Below are 25,184 nucleotides of genomic sequence, written 5' to 3'. Positions count from 1 at the left end.
TGTGCTTGGGTAACCAACAACCACGGACAAAAGGTCCAGGCTATATTGGAGAACTGAAGGTTAAGTCAAATATAACTCATTCATTTGAATTACACGTATAGTGTAGCAAAAATAGCTTTATTTGAATAAACATTTTACAGGCCCAAAATAACACGCTATTGATTTCTTTTACGATACACTCATTAAACTAGAACTTTAAAGCACACACTCGGGCAAGAGATTTTTAAAAGGGAAGGAAAGCATGCATTGCGGAAAGAGGCAAACATTTAGGTTAGCATTCACACAGACGCATGAATCTCGAAAACCTTTCCAAACCACAAATAACTGAAATGTTGCGAAAAGCTATACTATGCTTAAATGATCGACATCAGCAGTCACAAACAGTTCTTTAAGATGTACGGGAGAAAACATCCTGAAAAATACATTCGACTATGTATTGGATAGGCCTATATTTCTGTCGCGGAGATCCGGGGAAAGTTTGTCTTTTTATGTGAAATGAAATTGTGTTAAGATTAATAAATCCAAAAAACGTGCAAGTCAAATTATAGCATATATTTCTTACACATAATGCATATGGCGTCACATTAACGCAAACCTATACGCAACCATAATGAATCATTGCAATGACAAAGCAAAAGAACTGGACTGGGGTTAAAAATCGGCCCATACAACCACACATACACACACAATCATACAATAAAACAAGCTGATCGGCTCGCACACATCGATTTTCTCCTTTTTTGGGGGGCGGGCCGACAAATCTCGCTCACTTAAAACACTTGTACAAAAATAACTTTCTTCATCCGGCACTGACCGTTCAGGTAAGTCTTTACCGTATATTTAAGGTACATGTATATTTTTCCTTATTTCTTGTACGCTTGTTTTTTACAACCACGCATCTAGTAAAAAGGACAAATGCGTGTTCACATCCAGTTGCATCATCCAGAATTTCCCGCTTGGGACCAATAAAGTGCATCTACTTATCTGTTTAAAGCCATGTTCCACTCTCTACAGCGTCTCCCTTAGGGCGCACACGAGTCATCTCAGAAAAACGAAAATTTTCCTAGAAAATAGGAACAAATCGTGTCTCACGCCTCGACACCGCAGTGCTAGACACGCCGTGTTTACCATCTAAATAGACTGATATTAATTTTTAGTTACACAAAACATGTTTCGACTGAACCCATGTGTGGAGAATCCACCTAATTTGCTCTGTTGGTGGCATGGTGAATTACAGGGGGGGTCACGTGCATTCAAGGACGCAGCAAGTAATTTTGAGCTCCCGCACAAAATATCACCTTTAGCCCCCTGACCAGGCTCCCTCCAGTCCAGGGCCTGGATAAACATACCCCTGCCACCCCCTCTCAACGGTGCCATCTTCAAAAATGTTGTAATTAAAAGCACTTGGGTGTTAACTGGCTATGGTTAAACTATTTAGATTACAAACAAGGGGGACCACTGGAAAGGTACTGAATTGCGAACTTTCAGTAGGATCCTTACTAGCATCTGGACCTGAGACTTCCCTAAAGGGCAAGGACAAAGACATCTTTTATGAGATCTAATTATGGAAGTGCTAATTTCACCCTGAATCTGAGAGTCACACAAGCTAGGTTCAAGTTACCTGAGACTTAACTAAAATAAAACCAGTAACAGTGTCACTGGAATATTACCTTTGTTTGTTTAAACTGTTTCACGAACTATCTGGCTATAGGCAGCCTTAACATCTAATTCATTACACATAGTGTATTCACACTAATTACAAGATTTACATACTGAAAAAATTAAATTGATAGGAGAGAAATTGTTTAATCTCACAACTACGTCCGCCAAGGCTAATGTCCTAAAAGCAGTTTGTGCATCCTAAAACTCAAGGACAAAAACCTCTTGGTGTTTATACTGGTTTAAGGCATTTGTAAGAACACTTCATTACGAAGTCTCCCAATAACCAGGTTGAATCCAGTTCTCTGCCTAAAGTCTATAAACCTCACCGTCTTGCCTTTTTGGCAAAAGGACCAGAATATGAGTTCTTTATGCTGCTCTCTGTTGAGGCATTGATATTAACTGCTTTAGTTAATCTGTTATGGTCTTAGTTAGGCAAGCCCATGTGCCTGTAGAGATGAGTGACGCAGTTGCCCTGCTTGATGGGGATTTACGGGCTGCTTGGAAACCCCCACTCAGATCCTGTGTTTACCAGCAGAGAAGGGAGGTCCTGGGAGCAGGGAATTATGGGTACCTCTGTGCAAATAACGAAGCCGTAGTAGAAACCAACATACACAGAAAGCAAATAAAGCAAAGCTAAAATAGATGGGTCACTTTTTAGAGCAGGACAGTTATAATACAATTATCCGCTGAATTCAATATTGTAAAATCAGTGATAAAATCAGAAGTATTAATTTTGATTTTTAAAGGGCAAATTTTATTAAAATATAAAATATCCCCTCTTTCTACCATCTTATAAGTACAAACGTAAGTACAAAGACCCTTAACACAGAATAAAGGAATTAGGGGTCAAATGGATTTAAACTGACATCAGTGTCTAGTTTGGCTCAAACCTGAGTCGGCATGAGTATGCATGCAGACGCTTGGGCATTTAAGACCCTGAGGCTACAGGGAACGCATGGGATAGGGTGGTGGTGACAGTGAGAAGGACAGGCTGCGTTTCCTGCAGTCTCCTTACTGCACTGGCGCTACTGCAGCACACTTCCTGCAGCGCTCAGTGTTCTGCGGCACCAGGAAGTCGCAAGTGGCTGCCCGCTCACAGGGCGATGGCCCAGGGCAGGGCAGCATGCCGGACAGTGGAAAGCCCAGACACACTGCCAGTTCCTCCAGGTCCAGGAGAAGGGACACTACGTCGGCCACAGATGCCATGCGGGCCGGCCGGCCGTCGTACACGGGGTGGGTGGGCAGCAGCGGCTGGCCCTGCACGCTGAGCTGGTAACCGAGGCCGAGTTCGATGTGCAGTACCGTGTCCGCCATGGCCGACAGCTTGGAGCACTGCACCAGCTGCAGCTGCGGGCCCTCGGTCATCAGCGCCACCCAGTGGATGGGCAGCACGGATTCGTGCAGCTTCGCCAGCAGCTGCCGCAGCTCACGGTCCGGAGACAGGCATTCAGGCCCTGGCTGGATGGGGCCCGCCAGGCTGAATATCTGCGTGATCTGCAGGGGTGTTAGAGCCAATGGGCATGGAGCCAGGGATTCAGGAAGCCCATCAGTGGCCTGTCTGCATGATCTCACCTTGGGCGTGAGCTCCAGGGCGTTCACGGGACTGACGACCTCCTGGAGGCCGGCACCTTCATCGGGCCCCGCGCTCCCCCTGGCAACCTGCCCCTCAGGCATCCGCACAGGTACCGTGCACAGCGCCGGCGGCCCAGCAGCGGTTCTCAAAGGGAGGGCGGCGGGCGAGTAGCCGCCATCAGGCAGCTTGTCAGTAAGGCCATTCTCAGTCCTTCCTTCAGACCTGCTGCTTTTCGCTCCACCATCAGTCTGCCGAGAGACATCAGCACAGATAAGCACTGGATATACCCATCAAAGAGGGCTACTACACAAACCATCTGTGGCAGCCTGGCTTCAAAGGCTAGATGACAGTGGACAGAGCAGCGATTAACAGTGAGGCGTTTGCAAATTATCTGATCTGTGAGGTACCCTTTCCAAAACAGCACCCTCATATAAAGCCCCAACCGGTGTTGCCGTGTCAATACACTTCCAGTTGGGGTCAAACTTTCCCCATTTCATATGGTCCCATTCACAGGACTCTGGAAATTGACCTAAGGCCACCCCTAGGGGGAGCCACCTTAGGTTCGGGCATAGGTAAGCATCCTCTAACATAGGTGGGTAAATGAACACCGCCCTCACCTGGATGGGCAGCTGGCAGAAACTGACACTTCCCTCCTTCTGGCCGTTGGTGGGGTTGACCTACAAGGAGACAGAGGGATTAAACACTGGTATTCAGAGACACCCCTCTCTCCACATGAAGCATTATTCACCTGATACAACAGGGAAGTGACACTGTCACCATCCATTGTCTCCAGCCCGTAACGCTCCAGCCTGAACGCCTCGTTACTGTCCTCCTCCTCGTCGGTGCCCCATGGCTCATCCATAAACACCGAGCTCTTCCGCATGCTGCTGCTGCAGGCTGGGTATTTGTAGGACGGTCTCGGCCTGCCTGCTTCTGACCAGCCCTCTGCGGGAGGGAACTCCAACCCGTCCATCTGAAAGGGCAGCAGGTGTCTCTGTCCAAGGGACACGCCGACATCATGAGTACCACATTCAGAACACATTACGACTTTTACAAGGCGAATATGATTAGAAGGGTGTTCCACTAGCAACACAAAACTGACGCATGCCGTAGCAGATCTGGGTGCAGCCATTTTTCAGGTGACACACAAATTCAGTCGCTTTAAAACAGAGCAACAGCACCAGTGGTTGAACTGACAGTGCGCTTCTGAGAGGAGACAGGAACGGCCGACTCACCATGGCCTGCCTCTGGCACTGCCTCAGCCGGCACTTCTGCCTCTTCTTATTGCTGCCTCCGAATTTGGGCTTGTCTATGCAGAAGTCGCAGGTGCCGCAGTCGCTGGTGTGCAGGCAGGCACTGCACATGCCGCAGGCCCTCCGGCTGCGCCTCTTTGGTCCGCCCTGCAGGGGGCAACACGGCCAAGCACTGAAATCGGCGATGAACTCTGACCTACGCCGTCCGTCCGTCCGTCCCTGTGCAGTTCTCCTGAGAAAACTCCATAGTGCGCAAGAGACTTTGTCCCGATCGATACATGGGGACAGCGGACAGTAAAATGTGCAATATGACAGCGACTCTCATACCTCCAAGTCATCATCATCATCCAAAAGGAAGAACTCTTCCGATCCAGTGTACTGGAGAATGGAAACAGGACATAATGACTCTCTCACAACTTCAGACCTTCTCTCTCTCACTGACACACACACCATTCTTCATTCATTCCCCTATAGGTCCCCTGTTAGGCGACTCATCTTCCTGTGTCTTGGAGGATCATATACACACTTACATTTAAAAGAAGTAAATGCAAAACTAAACCATATGTTAACTGATTGTGTGATTACACCCCCCCCCCCGCAATTAGCTTATAAAAGCTGAACCCCCTGGAGGCTGTGGCCCGTCAGTCACTTTTGAAGTTTTGAGGTAAGCTTGACGTTTTTATTTATTTCACCTATCTAAAAAAACATTTATCCCAAAGTGCTACATATACCTATATCCAGCTCTAACTCGGCACCAATAATCAGACCATTTAGATGTCTTTGTTTTTTGTTCAAACTGTAAACATACACATTTCTCAAAAACCTATTTTCAGAGGTATTATTAAACAGGTTATAAACATTTAGAGTTTAGGAGACTCCTCAGCTCTGCAGCTTGTAAACATATGTGTTGGCCACACCTAGGTGAGCAAAGCATTCAGAAATTTCATATGGTTTGATTACTAAAGTGTCAGTACTTCGAAGTGACCCCCCCCAGTCAGCGGCCAACACAATGAAGCAAAACATCAGTAATAGTTTGCCTACTGTCAAAGTTCCATCAGTCTGCTTCCTTGCTGCAATGTTACTGTTACTGAAGTTGAAGCTAGACATAAACAAGATGACATGGGAGTTTTCACGCGTTTTCTTGACCGATTAACAACCTTGGGCTTATCGGGTCGTTATCATACAAATAGTGGTATTTGCAAACGGATGGGAAATTAGCGCTGCTTCGTGACTCAGAGACTCGAGTCAGTTACTTGTTCTTTTTATTCTCCTTACGAAGCTCTAAAAATATATTTAGTTTCTACCGATGTATCTGAAAAGTACAGTGTTGAAGGTTTCGGAGGGTGCTTTTTATGTTTCTACCACAAAAACTTGCTGAGATTTTTTTGAATGGTTAGGTGATATTTCCGTTTTATCCTGCAATCAGCAGAGTGTTATCAAATGAGACACGGAGAAAGTTCACCTCACTGACTGTTTGCCTGCTTGCTGAAGCCCCGGTGTAGTCATCCACCATGGGGGCCTCCAGACTCTGCAAGCATCAAATGGGGCTCAGATTATGATTGACAGGTACCACATTAAATCATGGTGTGATGGTCATTTAACCAGAGACCCTCCACAGTCCCAGGTAGTACCTTGCGAATGGGGCACAAGCACTTCCGGTGCCGGCACCGGATCGGTTTCCGAAAATCGGGGTAAAGAAGCCCGTTTCTGCAGTTGGCACAGTTCCCACAATCCTCTGTGACCAGGCAAGCACGGCACTGACCACAGGGCAGCCACTGGGAGGGAGAAAACAGATGGTGGGATTGAAGTGATTTCTCCTAAAAACTGTGGGTCTGCCGTTCCAGGGTTGGTTTTCAGTGAACCCCCATTTCACACCAGGAAGGACGCGAGCCATTAACAGTGGAGTACGGCCGGCCTTAGCTCAGCAGACTGGGTGGCGGGAAAAACTAATGTCACCTTTAAGAGAGCAAAAAGATTTGCCTTTAACGACAGGCCGGCAGCCTCCCGCTGCTGATCGTCACACAGAGCACGTGCGTAAACAGGGGGCACGCTTACCTTCCTGAAGATGATGCTTCTACTGTCAACTGGCTTCTTCTCAGCTGGAAGGAGACGCACACAAGGTCCAACAAAACTAATCTAATTCATCAACACCAGACAAACTAATTCAGCGGGACGGATCTGAAGACATTTACCGCTTTTTTGCACACATGTTCAGATTTATCAGTTTATCTTTAAAACAGAGTGTTTGATGTTAACGTCGGTTTTTAGTGAGACGCTGAAATGGCGAGTGTGACAGTTCTTGACGTACACCTGCACTTATGGCACGTCCCTGGCTGCAGTGGGGGCCCGTCCCCCCCGGTGAGCAGGTCACCGCATCGGGAGCAGCTACTGAAAGAGAGCAGATCACAGCTAACCGTCATACCGCTCACTAGCTGGGGGGGGGGGGGCAGCTACTCACCTAGCTGTGTTCCCAGGCACATCTGCGAACAGACCGGGCCCCACAGAGGACGATGGCGACCCGGAACTCAGCTCGCCATCACCCTCGGGGGTGGAGGGCAGACTAAGGGGGGCCAGTGAGGGATCCGGTTCCGACCAAACGACAGGGCAGATGCGGAAGCCAACGGGTAGGATTCCAGCAGGGCGGCGGGTTGGCAAGGAAGCAGCGCTCTCCTGCTGGGACCTGCTCAGGGGCAGGGGGGACCCAGGAGCGGCTCTCGGGAGGGCAAGGGGCATGTCGGAGGTGTAGGAATGGTCCGGATGGCCCCCCCGCTCAGAGGAGACACTGCGCTCGGAAGAATTACCACCACCAGTCGACGGCGATCGGTCCTTTTTCGGACGCTGCAGGAGAAAATCAAAGAACAACTAAGGAGTGTTTGTCACGTGAGCACGTCATGGGTCATCAGCTCCTCAAGTGAAACCACTTGCAAGCAGCATACAGATGGAACCATACTGATCACATCAAGTTAACCTGAGACACCTTAAGTGCAACAGATCCTCCCCCCAGACACAACAGAAACGAGGACGACGTGCAAATCAGCACCACAGAGATACATCAACAAACGGCCCCCTGCTCGGTGGTGCTCACCCCCCGTTTCCTGACACATTTAACAACCCTGTCCAGGAACAGCCCCGATTTGAAGTCGAAGGAGGACAGGTCCATGGCCCCGGCCAGGTGTCGGATCATCTCGATCTTGCTGCGCAGGCGGTCGCCGCTGGGGCTGTAGATGTCACATGAGGGGTGACAATGAGGCAAAAACAGCCCCCACGGACATTAATATTTAACTTATCTGTCACTATCACAAAGAAACTGAGGGTAGAGGGATGGGTCACAATTAATGTGTGCTCCCTGGGATTTGAACCCATGACCTATGCATTATTAGTGTACTGCTCTACTTGAGCTAAACACATGCCCACATCACTACCTCATGTAATAAGTGTCGGTCCTGCCGACGGTGAAGCCCGACCGGCGAAAGACCTCCTTGCGCTTCCAGCCCCGTCCCAGTATGGGCCAGTCCTCCCATTCGTCGTCGACAATGCTCTTCTTCCTCCTGTGCCTGGACCTGCTGGACGTGCACGAGGGTTTTAACGAGGCGAGGACAGGAAGGGCGGGGACTTCGGCCGAGAGGTAACCTACTTGCCGTTGCTCCTGCGCTTCCTCATGAAGTTGCGCTCGCTGTCAGCCAGACTCCCACTACGCTCGCTCTCCCCGGCCAAGCTGCCCACTTCCACATCCCCTTTGCCGTTGTGACACGCAGCCCCCGGAAGCAGACCCAGCTGCCAGCTCTGCCGGTTGTCCCCAATGCCGTCGTCATCGTCGTCATCCTCCTCCAAAGGCTCCAGCCAGTCACCGGGAGGCTCATCCATCTTGTCCTGGGCCTCCATCTCTGAACCCACCCTCTCCTCACCTTTCCCCACAGCATCTCCATCCACAGCACTGGCCAAAGGCCTCTCCGCTCCATCTGATAATACTAGACCTTTTGTCCCTTTGCTCCAGGTCTCCACCTCCCCTGCTCCATCTTTATTTCTGTCCCCCCTTTGGCTATCAGGGTCTGAGTTACTCTGTGCTTCCTTGCTCATCTCCCAGGACCCACATGAAAGCCACCGCCCCTACAGCCACACGCGTACTCAAGCGCGTGGGGGCCAGAAGCTCGCTTTCTTACTGCTGCCCCCTTGTGGTTTCCCAGAAAACAAGCAACTGACAAATACCAGCCCTTGTGGGGGATTAGACTTCGACTGACCCTTCACTCTGCACCCACTCAAGGCAGTGTGGAGATTTGATTTTCCATTTAGGAAGAAGTTCCTACATCAGTCACTCCATATCAAGTTTCACACAGAATTCTTCTTTCTGTTCCTTGATTCTTCTGAGAAAATGAAAATTCCCCTGGCGAGATAACAGTGAACAACGATCAGTCTCTCAAGCACACGGCTGCGTAACGCACACTCAAAACAGCTTCAGAAGATGCAACTCAGAATGTAAATTTTCAAGTTTTATTAAGCTGAATTTACTTTTGTGCTTTAGAAAAGAGAAAATAATTCTGCATTTGGAATAGTGCATTCAGTAAGAATGTATAAAAAAAAAGAACAACATACGCAAATAAGAGTGAACATCCATGCCACAGATCTTCAGTCTACTGTGTTAGTGGGAGGGTCACCCTTCTGAGGGAAAAGAAAAAGAACCATTACAGGGATCCTCGAGACTAAAGAACAAATTTATTTAATAAAAAGCACAGGTTTACTCCAAGTCTGGGGTGATGTTACACCACAAGTACTATTGCAGTTTTACTGATAACAGCACACTTGGAACTGAGAACTCCGACATTGACATAGCTTTGGTAAGTTTTTCCAGTAGATGGGCACCTCACTTTATTTACTTTTATTTTTTTTAAATAAGTGAAAGTGAAAAAGACAGGATGGGTGCAAGTTCAAGTCCTTCTGTTCCAAGTAATTTTGTGGTCTTTGGGAGTATTTAAGTCAACCCCCCTCAGACATGGGGTCAGCCTAGTTAGAACCGATTACATATGAGTGAAGTTATCCAGCTCAACAGAGTTTATGAGAGATAAAGGGGTAGAAATAAATTGGAGGTGATAGTCCCCAGCTTCATGCAGAAAAAAAGTTTGAAATTGGACTATGATGTGACAAGATCAGATAAGCAGGCTGGCCTCTATGGTTAAGATATCATGCCCACAGAGACACAAGCAAATGACTGACAGAGCTTCAAGTGAACCACCCATGTCTACAGTGTTCCTATCATGGGTGACTCTTTGGGAGCTCCTTTCAGCACAGGGGTGTTTGCAGAGCATCCTATAACACTGTCATCCCAATGAGATTATTGCTGCAAGAATGTGCCTGAGTATGATATATTATTAACATCATCTTCAGGAAACAGTACCAACGTGTTTCAGTTTTTCCGCTCTTATCAGTCAAGTGCAGTGGTAGGACCTCACCAATACCCATTAGATTTTTTTGTATACCTAACTGCCCCGTAAAGGGGTATGGGTGATTTGTTATACTTAAACTCTGATATATAACAGGGAGAAGGAGAAACATGATTCTTGTAGGCATAAGACTTAAATAACATGTTTTACGAACATGTTTCGACAAAAACCAGTTCCAGCTCATTTTCAGCGGAAAAACAAACCGGTTTTGTCACTCTTCGCAAACGACAGCAAAAGCCGTTAATGGCGTAGGTATATTGCGGATTCCGCACAAAACGTAGGTGTAACACGTCGCTCCTCGGAATTCAAGGACTGGCATATAAATGACACACCACAGAACAAGTGTTCTTGTGTAAATAGCCGGGAACACGACTTATTTCAGAGCCTGCAGTTAATTTTACACCCTGAAAATAGTAATCCTGCTTAGGGTCCTGCTTCTGAAGAGCAAGGTTCTCTCTTATCCAGACCCGCTTTGGCAGCATGTGCGGGTGGACACAATCCAGAGTGATCCAGGTTCAAAAACACAAACATTCTGAAGGGAATGTATCGTAAATATGTGATCAGGAATAAACCACGAAGATGGTGAAACGGATTCCAAACGGGGACAAGAGAAACGGGCATAATAAGATGCAACGACCACAGACTTGAGAAGCCCTGTACATGGAACTGAGAACAGACTGTTCAAGAGACCCAAAACGCGTCTCTCGGCGAGCGCGGAAACTCTTAAACACGAAGCCACCCAGAAAACTCACAGCAACAGGACGACGAAACCGATTAGCTCTGACGCTATCCAACACTTTCTACAGCGCCTACCCCTTAACAGTAGCAAAGCTGCCTGGCTCACAGTGAGAATGCCAACTAGCCAGTCAAAGCATGTGCCTTTTAAACCGATCGCCCCTACAGCTGGGCAGCGCGCCGGCCGTCGCGTCCGAATCGCCGTGGTTCGACTTACAAGCATGCAAAGGCGGAAGGGGTCATAAACGCACATCGCGCTGAATCAAATCCGCATTTAACTCTCGGTAGGACACGATATTACTCACGGAGCAGGAAACGAGCTCCCAGCAATGAACATGCGCGGAACACACGGCCAAGCGGAAGACCCATGTCATGTGACGGGGATCGATCGAAGGCTACATGTGCTAGGAAGATGCGTGTATTTGTACGACACAATTCCCGCTCATCTATTTGTTCAACTGCGATTGGTGATGTGTTTCAGTGTAACATAAGAACATAAGTTTACAAACGAGAGGAGGCCATTCGGTCCATCCAGCTCGTTTGGGAAGAACTCAACTAATAGCTCTGAGTTGTTAAACTCTTATCTAGCTCTGATTTAAAGGAACCAACTTAACGTCGTTACTGTGATGCCTGTAAGAAATTGCCGGGTTTTACATGTTGTCTGGTGTATTTCTGTATTTTGAACCTAATGTCCTGCCTAATATCAACTTAAAATTTGACGGGGATAAGTCGGTATGTAGGTCTGTGCAATACCGGTCGAAGCACATGTGGTACCCTAGGCAAGCTTCACCTACCCCAAGAGAAATCGGGTGCTTCTCAGAAGATGGCGCCCTAGGTGACCGCCTATGCCCCTGTTGTTTTTATTGGCACTGGATTGAGCGGTACTGCAACTGTGTTGTGTCTGATTCATTCAATTCTAATTCTAAAAGGTACAGTAACAAGTTAAAACGGCTCACGAGAATCTGCGGTTTGATTAAAAAAGAAAACAAAAGAATCACATGCTCTCTTTACGTTAAGGATCTATATACATTTGGAAGTGTCACTATAAAGAAAAATAAAATTTAAACATGCGACATATATTAAGGGCCAGTTAAGATCCTTTTTGGAAACCTCAAGTGACTAACATTCATATATTTTCTGCGAATAATGTTTCGACTCTAACAACGAAACGTTATTTCTGGGCGTATATAAAGTCTGTCGCCTATCCAGCTGCGCGTTGTTTTTTCCCTCACTTCTTCCTAATGCCTAAGTCACATGACTACCCTGGTACGGCATCATTTGCTGATGGCTGCAACGCGACACTTTCCTGAGGACCGGATGCGTGGTGTTGGCCAAAGGAAATGACGTATCTAAACCGTAAATCGTGTTGATGTTTCGGAAGGGACTGTTTCGTTTGTTTCCGTGCAACGGCATACCGACAGAGAAGGACCATATTGAATAAGTTACTTATTAAAACTTATTGGAACAATACGTACACCTCAATCTGATTAGGTGTGAAAGTGGAACTGTGTAGCGTTTGCCTGTAATTAGAGGCCTAAATTATTAACTATGACAATTCTGCCGAAGAAACCGAGCTCTTCGGTCGGCACGTCGGATCACCCCGATGAGGCGGACCGTCGAACGTGTTCTGACTCCCATCAGCGGGGAGGCCGAACAGGGGTTAGGACCAGAACATCTCCGCCGTCCTGGTCCTATCAAACCGTGCCTCCCTCTAACCCCCGACCCCAGCAGGCCTCTCCCCAGCGGGTTGGAACGGGGTCGCCAACGAGGGCTGGTGACTCTAGTGGAAGCAGCGGGGTGGCAGGTGTCGTTGGGGGACGTGGGGAACTGTCTGGCAGCGGAGGGCCTGGAGGTTGCTGCTCCGGACCCGGGCTCAGCAAAAGACGTAGACAGGCTGTCTGTCCGACCGGGATTTCCACTGTTGGAGTGGCTGGACCTACCGTGGGTAGTGGAGGTAATGACACGGAGGAGGGGACAGGCAACAACAGTGAGGACGAGTACGAAAACGCCTCCAGGCTACAAAGTATTGACCCCACAGCAGCCGAACAGGTAGCTGAAGCATGCAAATGACCCTTCTTGATACATTTCGAAGGCTTCCTGATCTCATGCATAGCAGCCGAACAGGTAGCTGAAGCATGCAAATGACCCTTCTTGATACATTTTGAAGGCTTCCTGATCTCATGCATAGTCGCTAGTTTAAATAAACCGGCCAGAGAGTAGTAATTTGTCACTAATAATAGATCCCAGTGTCATCAAGTGGAAGGTTTTTGGGCAAGAGACTACCCCTGTTAATTGTATGGTGGGTATTCATTTAATATCTTCTGGGGGGGGAATGACGCCTCATATCTTTTGTATTTCCCTCCTTGCACTGGCGGCCGCACCATTGTGATTGTGATGGAGAATTGCCGTTGTTTCGGTGCCCCTCTGCGCCACTGGGCGTGTTGTTAGAACTTCATTCAAACTTCTGGCTGTCTTTCAGATCGTCCATAATGTTGAAAAACGCTGTTTTAGAGCCCCGTTTTTCTGCTTGCAGCAGGAGCAATGGTTTGAGAAAACACTACGTGAAAAGAAAGGGTTTATCATCAAGAAAATGAAAGAGGACGGTGCCTGTCTGTTCCGAGCCGTCGGTGAGTGTGCCTGTACCGTTTCCGCAGCTTCAACCTGGTTTAACATTAGCGTGGTGTACAGTAATAGATTAATCTTCTGTTTACCTCCTAGTTTGTGAAAACTGGGACTGATTTTCAGTCTGACTTGAAAATGCCCAGTGATTTGAGGATACATTTTCAGTGCTCAGAGTTAACATTTTTTCAACAGTTTTTCAAACTTGAATGTTACACTTAATTTAACTAAACTCTGTAAATTCCCTGCCTGTCATTTACTCTGTAAATTCCCTGCCTGTCATTCTAGCTGTCTTTCTTTTCTTGACACAGCATGGAAGCCAAGTCTTCTATTTTTGGGATTATTGTTAAAATCAAGATAAATTTGGCATGGTGGTCTTCATAATTTTATTTCTTGAACATTGGTATTTCCCAACCACAGTAACAGATTTTAGTCAACAGCAGACCCCCATAAGGTGCCTGTTTTTGTCATTAATTCAACTGACAATGTTTTTCTTTTAAGCTGATCAAGTGTACGGGGACCAAGATATGCACGACCTGGTCAGGAAACATTGTATGGATTACTTGGTGAGTAATGCAGTAATGGTAGCATTTACAGAGAATGCTTTATACTCTATATTATATGCTATATCATCATACGGGCACTGTGGAGGGAGCTAAATGGTCATTTTTTCCCCGCAGCAATACTGTCATTTGCTGGTAACGCTGGGCTACTTGTTCCTCGGTCCTTTACAGCAGATTTTTTTCCATACTGTCCTGAAAACATCGGTCACTTGTTAAAAAAACTATGCCATCACTCTGGTTTCAGCACATCAGAGGTATATTAATAATTGACCCCCGTGGGGAAATTCTCTACACCTCCCTCAGCTTGCTTTCTGTAGGTGAGAGTAAGCTGGCCGCAGAAGGGCAGCCACCCATAGCAGTGCCCAGGGACCTGGGGGTTAAGGGCCTCGCTCAGGGAACCACAGACATAGACATGCTGGGCTCGCAGCAGTGACCATCTGATCACACCCACAGGGACTGAGCCCCCTGAGCCACACGCTGCCCTTTAAGAGATGCCTTCCTTTTAAATTATGGGTTTGCATAGTGAAATTTGACTAGCCAGTGTAATATTACCACCTTATTAAGTATTAAAGTACAGAAATGTGTAAAAAAAAATCCATGTTACAAGTATAGGGACATGGAGACTCTGGAGTGTATCCCAGGTCCATTATCATGAAAACACTAGATACATGTATTAAATCGGTAAATGAAGCGTACAGAATGTTGTTTGAAGAATGGCGTTCCCAGAGTAGGTTGTAAAAAGCATCCAATAAATTTATAATTAAATTTAACATGCTTTGATTTCAGGTGAAAAATGCAGACTATTTCTCACGCTTCGTGACAGAAGACTTCACTACCTACATCAACCGGAAACGGAAAAGCAACTGTCATGGCAACCATGTTGAGATGCAGGCAATGGCAGAAATGTACAACCGACCAGTAGAAGTTTACCAGTATGGGACAGGTGATTAGGTGACACTTTTCATGACAAGGAAATCGCTAGTCATGTGTGCTAAAGTAAGATTAGTGTCAAATGTCATTCATTTTCTTCTTGTTCCCCCTCCTCTTTAAATTTCTAGAGCCAATCAACACATTCCACAGCTTTCATCAGAACAATGATGAGCCAATCAGAGTTAGCTACCACCGTGCTAGTCACTACAACTCAGTGGTGAACCCAGCCAAGGCCACCATAGGTGTGGGCCTTGGGCTGCCAGCCTACAAGCCTGGGGTGAGAACATTTATACACTTTTATTCAGAGGAATGTACAGTGGAGGAAGCAGGGTCAGCCAGACCCTGGAGCAGTCAAAGGGCTTTGCTCAAGGCCCCCTCGAGTGATATCACTCTGCCAACTGTTCAAGTTCAGAAAGTACAAATCCAGACCAACATTATGTTTCAACCAACCAATGGAGTCCACTGTGACTCTGACTCTTTATACTCAACTGGTTGGATGAAACAAAATCTTGGTCTGGATTTGATTCAGATTTAGATTTTATTCACGAGTAATAATTAGCCCCCAAAGCCACAAACTGCCCGGGATGGTGCCACCCTTTCCTCAGTTTGATTATTTGTATCGCCCATGGTTTAGTTTCTACCCGTATCCTAACTTTGAGTGGCGGCCCCTCATTGTCCCTGGTCAGTACGCAGATCAGTCCTTGATGAAGAGCGCCATCCGGTGCTCGGAGGACTCCTGGATAGAGCAACAGATGCTGGAGGACAAAAAGAGGGCTACAGACTGGGAGGCCACCAATGAGGCCATAGAGGAGCAGGTGGCACGGGAGTCCTATCTGCAGTGGCTTCGGGACCAGGAGAGACGCTCGCGGCAGGTGTGTCATGGAAGACACCCTGCGGGCAGCACCGGTGACTACAGATTACCGGGATTATTCAAACAATTCAGAGAAATACTTATTTATCCTGCTCTATCTTGTGCGTGTTTCAGCCCCAGAAAGCCAGCGCCACCTGCAGCTCGGCAACAGCAGCCGCATGCGGCGGACCCGAAGAGCGGATTGGGCGGTGCCCCCACTGGCACAGCTCAGACCTCTCGCCTGAGAGCCCGGGCTCCGTCCATCCTCATACATCTGCAGAGCTGTCCCCCCAGGCCGGGCCGGGCTTTGTTCTTCCTAATCCTTCCTCTCCCTGTGCGCCAGGTTAGTGGGTGGATGCTGATGGAGGAGGATGGCGGTGGGAGGCTGCATGCTGGGCCTATGACTCCCAGTCTGACTTTGACTTTGTGCTGTGTATAGCTCTTGGTCCCATAACAAACGGCACGTGATAATGCTCCTGGTTCATCTCCAGGTCCTAGCAGCCAGTCCTCTGAGGGACCAGACAGATCCAAGTCCCCTTCCCTAGTGACTCTGTACCCCACGTTGGGGTATCAAGCAATCATGCAGGAAATGTCACCGACAGTCTTTGGTAAGTTTACCTGGCAGCTAAAGAGGAACGGAATCCCTATGCCTAAACCTGTCACTTACAATGACACATACTTGTTACACATCAAATAAAAACTTGTCTAACAAAACTAAACTGAAACTGAGAGTATTTAGTGTGACTGAATGTATGCAGCTGCATCGGAAACAGAATGTTCTGTTTTTTCAGCATTTCGGATTACACCTGCCTAACAATGGATTTTCTCCAGTTGTTTGAAATGAAAACAAAGTGCCATTTCCCACCCTTCCCCCTTGTGGCAGTTGATGAGTTTGTATTGTACAAGTAACTGGGTGTCGGTGTGCTTTTCCCTCCTCCGTGCCTTTAGGCCTAACAGACTGGGAGGATGATGCGATCCTGGCCTCCGTGCTGGCTGTCTCCCAGCAGGAGTACCTGGACAGCATGAAGAAGGGTGGGGCGCACAGCAAAGCCTCCCCAGACCATACCTGATGTTCTGTTGTTCTTTCCTCTCCTCCCCTCTGTCCCACCACAACATGCCTGTATGACTTTATTATGCTCTGTAAAGTAGAAAACATTGTTTGGATGCATGTTCTAATAAAAACATCATCATACCAAAGGAGGTACTTCTGTTGGTCGTATTTTAAATTTTAAACTATTCTAAAAAATGTATTAAAACCTATATTTTGATTTTTTGTGTGTTGTTTTCATTAGTTTGTGTTTAAAAGAGAACTATGGCTATGAAAAAAATGGGGTATTTATTACGATCAGTACCAATAGATTCTATAGTCAAGCACCTGTATGCTAAATCTATGACACATTTTGGATTTAATATAATGAAAATTTACTGCTAATTCACTTTCAGATAAGTGGGTTATCCTCTTAGAATAATGTGTTTAGTTGTTGCTGTTTGTCTGAGACCCTAACTGAAAAGTTTCTTTATTTTCTCACTTTTCAAAAACAAATACTTTTCGTCATAAAATATGCATTAACGTACATTTATCAAATTAATAATATTGCGGATTTTTACAATTCTGTACTCGGACTTTCTGAGCGTATTGTAGTTTCAGTATGATTTTAATGTTCGCTTTTTTGAGAGGTCCAGTTTGACCTTATTGAGTTTCCGTAGACCGCGCTAAACTCAAGCGGGCGGGTGGCCGGCGACCATAATAGCCTGCGGTACTTCTACAAATGTATTTAAAATGTCTAAATGTTAAGAGTATCTAACTCTTGATAGTAAAAGTTTGTTTTCAGTAACACTGCCCAGCACTATTACCGTGCCTGCTTTCATTAAAGAATGGAAGACGAGTTCTCGAAGACCCAGGTTGTTCACACGCCAACATATGATTTACTAAATTTATAAGCATAAATATATCAACTGCATTCTGCTTAATATTTTATATAGACAGACGTCCTCAGACTTTTGGTGTAATATGCTTCGGATGGTGGTTTTCCGTTCTAAATGTATTATTTCATAAATCACCTGTTGCATGTCGATGATACGTGACGTTTGTCTTTTTCATGTCTGGCTTTCATTCTGCTTTGTTTCTCGTTACATATGTATAATCAAGATAATGCAAATGTATAAAGTGTTCTATTTTTTCTGTAACTTGCTTCGGAGTGACCATAACCTTTCCTGTCCTGCTGTCTCACACATTGGGATTGATGTGTGATGTCCCCATTTTCTTAAAACAAAAAAAGAAAGAAAAGGTAACTGGCGTGTCTGATTCTCTTCCTTAGAGGCTGAAAGCCGCGGTTCATTTCACAGTCGGCCGTCTCTGTCAGGAGGTCGGGCAGGACTGCGACAAGGAGTTCAGCAAACAGGTTACCGCCGCCATCGCCGAAACCACCTTCAGACAGTGCGGTGAGTGCTCCTCCGGGCCGGACCGGATCCCGTTTCGGCATTCTGACTAGTCCATAAGAGTGTCAACGTATAAAGGTTTGGCATAATGCCGTAAATCACATTGTTTTATTTGCTGTATCATTACAGATAACTTTGCCAAGGATCTGGAAGCTTTTGCAAGGTATTTTATTGAAGCAGTTTCTGTTTTGGTTAACAGTTCATATAAAGATAGACCATGTAACGTTAATAAATGTAATTTTGCTTTCTGACTTTGTAAGGCCTCTCCGGGTAAATTGTTTATGGTTTTGTTGGGCTACAGACACGGAAAAAGGACCACTATCAACTCGGATGACGTCAAACTTATAGCCCGAAGGAGCCCAGCACTGGTGAGAGATACCTGTTCTGCAGCAGGCTGACACAATGTCCTGCTTAAAGTCTGAAATTTTGGTCTCCAGCCTGAATGCGTTTGCCACATTGTACAGGAGAACCTTTAGGAATAAAGTGAATGCTTTATGCCAACGACTTGTTCATAATGATTATCATTTACTGGTGACATCAATTTACTCACCTTGTTCCTGATAGCAGTCCAGATGAGAATCTTTGTCCCAGTTTAAAGTATAAATTGGTTTGAAATCCTGTTATATTGGCACTGATTGGTCTCCCCACACTAAAGTTCATTATATCACACGTGTAAACTACAACAGTGATCTGAATGCAGACATGCCATTTGTGTCCCTTCAGTCCAAGTACATCACAAAGAAGTGTGAGGATCTTGTATCTGCTAACCAGGAGCAGAAGGAAAGGAAGAAACAGAAATCAGACAAGAAGAGGAGCAGCGAAGGGGAGCAGGCAGAGGCCAGGCCAGGAGATGAGGATGATGGTGAGGAAGAATAAAGTGGACTGTCTGAGAAGGACCCCCCCCCCCCACCACCACAAAAAGGATGTACGTGAATCAGAAACGGCTACAATGCTAGTTTGAGATGTACACCAATTCTCCTTAGGAAAAAGTAACCCAGTCTGGAAGAGGGAAAGGAAAATATGACGGGAAGGAAGTTCATTAAAAAGGGCACAGGGAAGCCGTGTAGTTTGTGTTGGCTTATGACATAGCTTTAGATCAGCAGGTGTTTTTACTTTTTTTCCATAATAAATGTATAAAAGGCAGCTTTGTCTGTTCAAACAATCCATTACCCAGTGCCACAATCACCTCAAACAAGAGGAATGTCGATCAAACACATGAGTTTTTAAAGTCACAGATAGTTAGCTTAACGTCCCTGAAGTGCTAGTAAATGATATGCAATGTACACAAGAGTCACAAACACCATCAAGACCTTTAAAATGGCAGGACGACTCCTTAAAAAGCAATACAATGTGACCGATCCACTAGTGAAGCAGAGACCCCTCTAAAATCCACACCACTAGATGGGCTGAGAGCCATACTTAGATGCTTGTAAAAAAAGTTTATTAAATTGCAAAACGCAATACATTACACTAGTGATCCTTTACGCACTGCAAGTGGTGCATCTAAAACAAGTCAGGACTACATGTTTATGGAATTAAAAAAAAATACATTTCAAGGGTTTAAAATAAGACCAGAAGACGCATGACAAAAATTCAGACCGCAGATGGCATCAACTTCTGTGCCTTATATCCTGTGCAAAATACAATCAACAGGTGAACCCTTTGTGCAATTTCACATTCCAGTCAGAGAGAAATCAAAACAACCTACAATAATTTGAATAAAAAAACAAGATGCAGATTGGCTTTAAATCAGTACCACAAAAATAGTCATTGTGGGTTCACAAAATACTTCAATAAATTTTAGTCCCATTTTAAGTGACAGCAAAATATGCCAATAACAGTGTATTTAAACAAAACATAAGAAAAACCATATTACCCAGTAAATTTTGAACAGACGTAGAAATCATATATTCAAACATATTCCCACTGAAAGATTCATATAATTGCCAGATCGACTAAAAAATGTCATCCAAGTTAAAGTTTGCTTCAAAAAGGAATTTGGATTAGAGTGGCCAGCCCCCTCCCTCCGATTCTAAACTGTCCGTTTGAATTTGAGGTATGTCCAGGGATTGCGTTATAAAAAGCAGAGAAGACCCGTTATTCAGGGAACGGCATCAAGCTTTATCCCCTCACAGTTACTGATGTGACCATCGAGACTCCAACTTGGGTCTTCAGGCGTCTCTGGATTCAGGTGCCAGCCCGGGGTAGCAGTATCCGAAGTGCCTAGATATGTGAATTAAATAAGGATTTGTGCATTTCAATTAAAAATCCAACTGTCAAAAAATAAAACAAAAATAAAACAAAAAACAACATTAAAGACAAACGCCTATTCAAATTAACTTTATTTGAGAACGGCCTTTCGATTGACAGCTCATAGAAAAATGCAAACACACTTAACAAAACCAGTCTTTCTAAACACACCAACAAATGCCCAGTGAAACACACCGAGCTCACATGGAGCACCCCCACCCTCCACACGCACACACACGCACCTCCAAGCCAGGACAAACAATCACCGGCATCGAGTCACATGGTCACACAGATGGGCCAATGACAGGAAAGAAAAATCACACACACCACAGCATTCACATCGTAATATAGCAAGGAAAGGTACACATATTCGTATTGCTAAACATTCCACTACATTGATTTCTATGTTTTTTATGCTCAATCTTTAAACTAAGGAGTAGAGATCAGAGAAAGACTACATGGCAGGCATCTCCAGGGTAACAGCGTATCAAATGTCTTCACGATGGTCTCACACGCCATCCGGTGACCCCCGATCACACTCGCGCACCAAAAGCTACAAGTTCGTCCAAGCTCTCGCAGTCATTAGGCGCCGCTTCTCTCTGTCTCATCGCACAAACAGTCCTTTCCACACGTGCTTTGCATTTTCTTTCTTTCTCTCCTCTCGCCCCCGCTCTCCGTTCGTTCGCTCACTCTCACTCCCTGGCCACCACCAACCCATCCTCCAATCCCACTCATTCTTCGCCAACAGTTCAGGGGAAAAAAAAAGACTTGGGTTTGTTTGTTTTTTTTTCCATGAAAAAAAGTGGATAAAAAAAGGCAACACCCACCGTCTAAAACAGAACATGTAGAGTGAGGCAGCAGCAGCCTGTGATGACAAAGCATTTACACGTGCGAACTGGGGAACTGAAAGTGAGATCTCTCCAGCATTGCTGCCAACGAGGGACTTCTTCCCGGGAAATTGGAAAAGAGGTGGTGAACTGCAGGAGAGATTTCAATGAAGGCGTTTTCCATAAAACTTAAAAAAAAAAAAAAAAAGGAAAAAAAAAGAAAAAAAAATGCAAACAAAACTAAACTCCAGACAAACCATCACTCGTTGAACTGGAAATTAACTCATGCATTTTTATATATTTTATATATATTTAAGCCAGTCATGGTCTACTCTGCCAAAGAAGCCTCTTAACAAAAGTTAATAAGAAAATTTTAAAATAAAAGGAAAACCACTGTGGGAAGTAGCGTTGCAGTTCAAACTATTAGTAAACAGATGATTTCAACCACTCTGACATAACATCGTGTTCAGATTAACGCCAATGAGGACAAACATTCACTTTCCATTAAGGGGAGGGTGGGGGGGGGGGGACAGGCAGGAATCATTGAAATATTGATATTCAGAAATTAACCTCAGGGGATCTGGGACTCCTCAAATAACAAAAAGAAAAACATATACTTACCATACAGCCTAGAGCTAAACCTGGACGGCCAGCTACATTCCCCAGCCCGAGGACTTCGACTCCATACTGGAGCCGAAGCCAGAGCTGAACCCGCTGCTGTTATTGCCAGAATTGGAGCCTGTGCCCCAGCCTAAGCTCCCAGAACCGGTGGTATAGCTGTTGCTGCCAGAACTGAAGGACTGGTTCTGTTCGCGGGTGGTACTAGTCTGGCCGGCGGGGGTGGAGCCCGACGCGGCGGACTGGCCCTGCTGGCTGGCCAGCATGCCCATCATCCCCCAGCTGCTCTGCAGTGCGGCCTGTGCCGCGGCCATCATGGCAGGGTTTAGGCTAAAGGCCCCGAAATTGACCCCACTCCCCATGTTGTTAGTGCTGTTCCCAAGCCCACTGCGGCTGTTCCCGAATCCCTGACCTCCAAAACCTCCATTCCCAAATCGACCCCGGTCCATCATTTGCCTACTATTGTTATGCTTAGGTTCCGCGTTGGAGATGTGCACGCTGACCCCTTTGATGATCAGGTCCTCCCCGCACAGGGATTGGGCAACCTGTGAGCCAAGACAAGGTGACGATTAGGCACCCTTCTGGAACACTCCTACCGTGGTAAGTCCGTCGATAACAGGCTGGGTTACCTGGTCATCAGCAAAGGTGACGAAAGCAAAGGCCCGGAACGGCTTGGGTATGAAGACGTCAGTGACCTCGCCGTACTGCATGAAGAACTGGCGCAGCTCTTCAGCAGTCATGTCCTCTGTGCAGCGGCCAACGAACACCTTTCTGCTCCTCATGGGCTCATCAGGGCCTTGCTGCCATGGGAAAGAGAAATATGGAAGCAGTGTCTTCTTTCAAGTTACACATTATTTCTCCTCAACACTTCTGACAATCCATTTAGCAAACACGGTTCATTCATTAACGAGGTCAAACCACAAGGAAAAGTGCTCTGGAAGGAAAGTCACCTTGGAATTCGGAAGCTTGCAGTCACACCACCTCCCGTCGATCATGTGCCGCTGCGACATCACCTTCACCTGCGTCTCGTAGTCCGCGAAGCGCACAAACCCAAACCCTTTGGAATTCCCGGTTTTCACGTCCCTTTTCACCTACAAACAGACGCCCATTGATCAACACTTCCAGACCCAAGCTAATCGAGCCGTTAATATCATGAAGCCAGACCTTAAAACCAATTTGTCAACAGCCACAAATAAGCAGGGTTTCCATTATATAGAAAACAAAACCATAACACTTGTAAGAAACTTTTGATAATGCTACTCCTAAGCAGTTGTGTTTACATGCAGTGAATTCAATGTAATAATCCCAGAAGATGATTCTATTTTGATGCTGGTGTTTTAAAATCACAAAACACTGCAAGTTACGGAACTAACTTTATTGAAACTTTGTTATAGTTTTTCTAACTAAATGGTATGTTCTTTTGCATTTATCTACTCACTTGCACCATAATGACTTCCCCAAAGGTGCTGAAATACTCTTTCAGGTCCTGCTCGGACGTCTTCCACGGTAAGCCAAGGACGATAAGGTCCGACGTCTTCTGATCGCCCCTCTTGATCTTCACCGCTGAGGATGCGTCGATCTCGTCCATCTTCCTCTTGTTATCTGCATAGCCAATACTTTCTCCGTTACTAGCCCGTAACGGCGGAAAAGATGCGTTTCTGACCACACAAACACAACGCTAATCGCTCGATCGGCGCAACGCTTCTGCGACAAGATCCTCAAGAAAATAGTGCCGCAGAAATGTTACCGTAGCAAAATTACGATTAGAATGTTTATAAACAGACCCAACATGGGAAGTGCGTGGATTTAACAACCACACCGCGTCTGATGGCACTATCCACTGCATACCTTTGGGGTAGTTGACCACGTAGACCAGATTGCCCCAGCCATTCTCGGGGGCGTGAAGGATGCCCTCCACCAGGCGCACGCCGCGCATGCACTGGGAAACCGGACTGCGGTAGCGCAGGCCGCACGCCCCGGGGAACTGCGCCGCCACGGTGGACAGCAGCACAGTGCCGTCGTCCTCGGAAGGGATCTCCATGGGCTCCTCGTTCTCGTCCTCAGCAACACGAATGTACAGCTCGGCCATTTTCAAACGCAACCGGTTCGGATCGCTTCTAATTACCTTTATTTCTTTTTAGTGGAAGGGGAAAAGGCGCAACAAAAGAAAAAGCAAAACGAATACCTCAAAGTGTTTACCACTGCATTAGTCCCAGGTTTTTCTTAATTAAAATAAAATCCGGTTAATTAAAACGCGCGGCCATGTAAGGCCGACAACGCGAAGCACGTTTTCGAAATGAATGGAAAGCACTTTTCCTTTGTGTCGCGTGCGCATATAAATATCAGTGGATAGCCTCTCCGAACCCAGCTTTGAAAATCAAACCCCCAAGCTATCACACTCGACTTTTAACTATGGTCCTCCCGTCAGATCAATCGAGCCGCTCCTCCAGAATTAAAAAAAAAACACAGAGATAATCCGGCACAAGAACCCGATTCCCTTCTCCGCAAACTTCAACTCAAAATGGCCTCCCGTGTCATCGAGGGGAATTACGTCTTCGATGTGGGTAGGGCTCATTCCTCTCCTGAGCAAAACAATAAATTAGAAGACGTGGTTACAAAACTCCGACCAGACACACTCCTATTCCACAGATATCACAATTTCCCTACAACGCCCCAATTTTCATCCCAAAATGTTTCATTCGAATTTCGAGTGGATTCAAGTTCATTCGATCAAACAAAAAAATTTAACATTTTGCCTGCTCCCGCGGTGGTATCGCCCAGTAATAATAATCGATTGAACGAGTTAATCGTACCTCCGATTAATTTTCTATAGGGCACTATGCCACATTATGTCAAATAGTGGCATTTTTTTCTTAAAAGGGGGATGTTACGGGTGTATGAAAACATACAGAAGTACTGCGTACTCATATCCCGCAGTTGGGGTAATCTGTACCATTTTTCTTGAGGGCGCTGTTGCATAACTGCTTGCTTCGAAGTATACAAGTAGAAATTACCCTTAACAATTACTGTACGCGATGTTTATTAAAACAACGATAACTATTTTTTTTCGTTTATACAACTAGACACTTTATTCGATTTAGATTCTGCCCCTCATGAATTATTCACCTTGTTCATGTTTAAGCTCAGTAAAAATTATTTTTTTTAATGTTAAATTTGTAAAGAACACAATCTATGAAATTCTGTCTTTTAAACTGGTTATACTCATACTCGATGTTTTCCTTTGTCAGACACCCTTCGTTATTGCAACTGGCGGGTTTTATTGATGATTTTTCAATAGTAGCTGTATTATGGAATAGTAAACTGATTTTTGGGTGTAAGGGCAAATATAAAAGTAGAGTAATTATTTTTTGCAGTACTGCTTTGGCATATCTTAATGTGGGTTTGGCTACGTATGGAAGATAATGGAACA

The 25,184-nt window shown here is 45.8% G+C and overlaps 4 protein-coding genes across 15 annotated transcripts; 2 read left to right on the top strand and 2 right to left on the bottom strand.

Annotated features, from left to right (window-relative positions):
* Window positions 1–101: 101 nt before the first annotated feature.
* Window positions 102–11,564, bottom strand: mbd1b (methyl-CpG binding domain protein 1b). Of its 7 annotated transcripts, XM_049024109.1 has the most exons (16): window positions 10,876–10,998; window positions 9,079–9,144; window positions 8,123–8,869; window positions 7,911–8,051; window positions 7,574–7,706; window positions 6,947–7,326; window positions 6,797–6,876; window positions 6,544–6,587; window positions 6,120–6,263; window positions 5,951–6,016; window positions 4,816–4,866; window positions 4,471–4,635; window positions 3,984–4,229; window positions 3,853–3,912; window positions 3,235–3,483; window positions 102–3,156 (listed from the first exon to the last, which is right to left on the bottom strand). In XM_049024109.1, the coding sequence occupies exons 3-16, from the start codon at window positions 8,563–8,565 to the stop codon at window positions 2,674–2,676; spliced, it is 2,685 nt and encodes an 894-aa protein (XP_048880066.1). In that variant the 5' UTR covers window positions 8,566–8,869; window positions 9,079–9,144; window positions 10,876–10,998; the 3' UTR covers window positions 102–2,673. The 7 variants fall into 7 exon arrangements, with proteins under 7 accessions (XP_048880066.1, XP_048880062.1, XP_048880061.1 ...); XM_049024105.1 differs by lacking the exon at window positions 10,876–10,998 and adding an exon at window positions 11,453–11,564 and having other exon boundaries at window positions 102–3,483; XM_049024104.1 differs by having other exon boundaries at window positions 102–3,483; window positions 10,964–11,029.
* Window positions 11,565–11,899: 335 nt separating this feature from the next.
* LOC125748193 (OTU domain-containing protein 5-A-like) lies at window positions 11,900–16,820 on the top strand. Of its 4 annotated transcripts, none has more exons than XM_049024112.1 (9): window positions 11,900–12,707; window positions 13,195–13,285; window positions 13,779–13,843; window positions 14,627–14,783; window positions 14,899–15,047; window positions 15,457–15,642; window positions 15,756–15,963; window positions 16,112–16,228; window positions 16,569–16,820. In XM_049024112.1, the coding sequence occupies exons 1-9, from the start codon at window positions 12,207–12,209 to the stop codon at window positions 16,688–16,690; spliced, it is 1,596 nt and encodes a 531-aa protein (XP_048880069.1). In that variant the 5' UTR covers window positions 11,900–12,206; the 3' UTR covers window positions 16,691–16,820. The 4 variants fall into 4 exon arrangements, with proteins under 4 accessions (XP_048880069.1, XP_048880068.1, XP_048880071.1 ...); XM_049024111.1 differs by having other exon boundaries at window positions 13,192–13,285; XM_049024114.1 differs by lacking the exon at window positions 11,900–12,707 and adding an exon at window positions 12,715–12,957.
* Window positions 16,821–17,277: 457 nt separating this feature from the next.
* cenps (centromere protein S) lies at window positions 17,278–19,202 on the top strand. Its single transcript, XM_049024122.1, has 5 exons — window positions 17,278–17,522; window positions 17,939–18,062; window positions 18,189–18,222; window positions 18,361–18,427; window positions 18,783–19,202. The coding sequence occupies exons 1-5, from the start codon at window positions 17,496–17,498 to the stop codon at window positions 18,933–18,935; spliced, it is 405 nt and encodes a 134-aa protein (XP_048880079.1). The 5' UTR covers window positions 17,278–17,495; the 3' UTR covers window positions 18,936–19,202.
* Window positions 19,203–19,478: 276 nt separating this feature from the next.
* LOC125748194 (TAR DNA-binding protein 43-like) lies at window positions 19,479–24,495 on the bottom strand. Of its 3 annotated transcripts, XR_007399486.1 has the most exons (7): window positions 23,603–24,492; window positions 23,193–23,356; window positions 22,705–22,845; window positions 22,384–22,554; window positions 22,215–22,299; window positions 21,137–21,286; window positions 19,479–20,282 (listed from the first exon to the last, which is right to left on the bottom strand). XR_007399486.1 is itself a non-coding variant. In XM_049024117.1 (6 exons), exons 1-6 carry the CDS (start codon window positions 23,841–23,843, stop codon window positions 21,192–21,194), a joined length of 897 nt encoding a protein of 298 aa, XP_048880074.1. In that variant the 5' UTR covers window positions 23,844–24,493; the 3' UTR covers window positions 20,384–21,191. The 3 variants fall into 3 exon arrangements, 2 of the variants coding, with proteins under 2 accessions (XP_048880074.1, XP_048880072.1); XM_049024117.1 differs by lacking the exon at window positions 19,479–20,282 and having other exon boundaries at window positions 20,384–21,286; window positions 23,603–24,493; XM_049024115.1 differs by lacking the exon at window positions 19,479–20,282 and having other exon boundaries at window positions 20,384–22,299; window positions 23,603–24,495.
* Window positions 24,496–25,184: the final 689 nt, after the last annotated feature.

The sequence above is a fragment of the Brienomyrus brachyistius genome, chromosome 8 (assembly GCF_023856365.1).
Source record: "Brienomyrus brachyistius isolate T26 chromosome 8, BBRACH_0.4, whole genome shotgun sequence".
Lineage (NCBI taxonomy): Eukaryota > Metazoa > Chordata > Actinopteri > Osteoglossiformes > Mormyridae > Brienomyrus > Brienomyrus brachyistius.
This window is presented reverse-complemented; position numbering and strand designations above follow the sequence as displayed.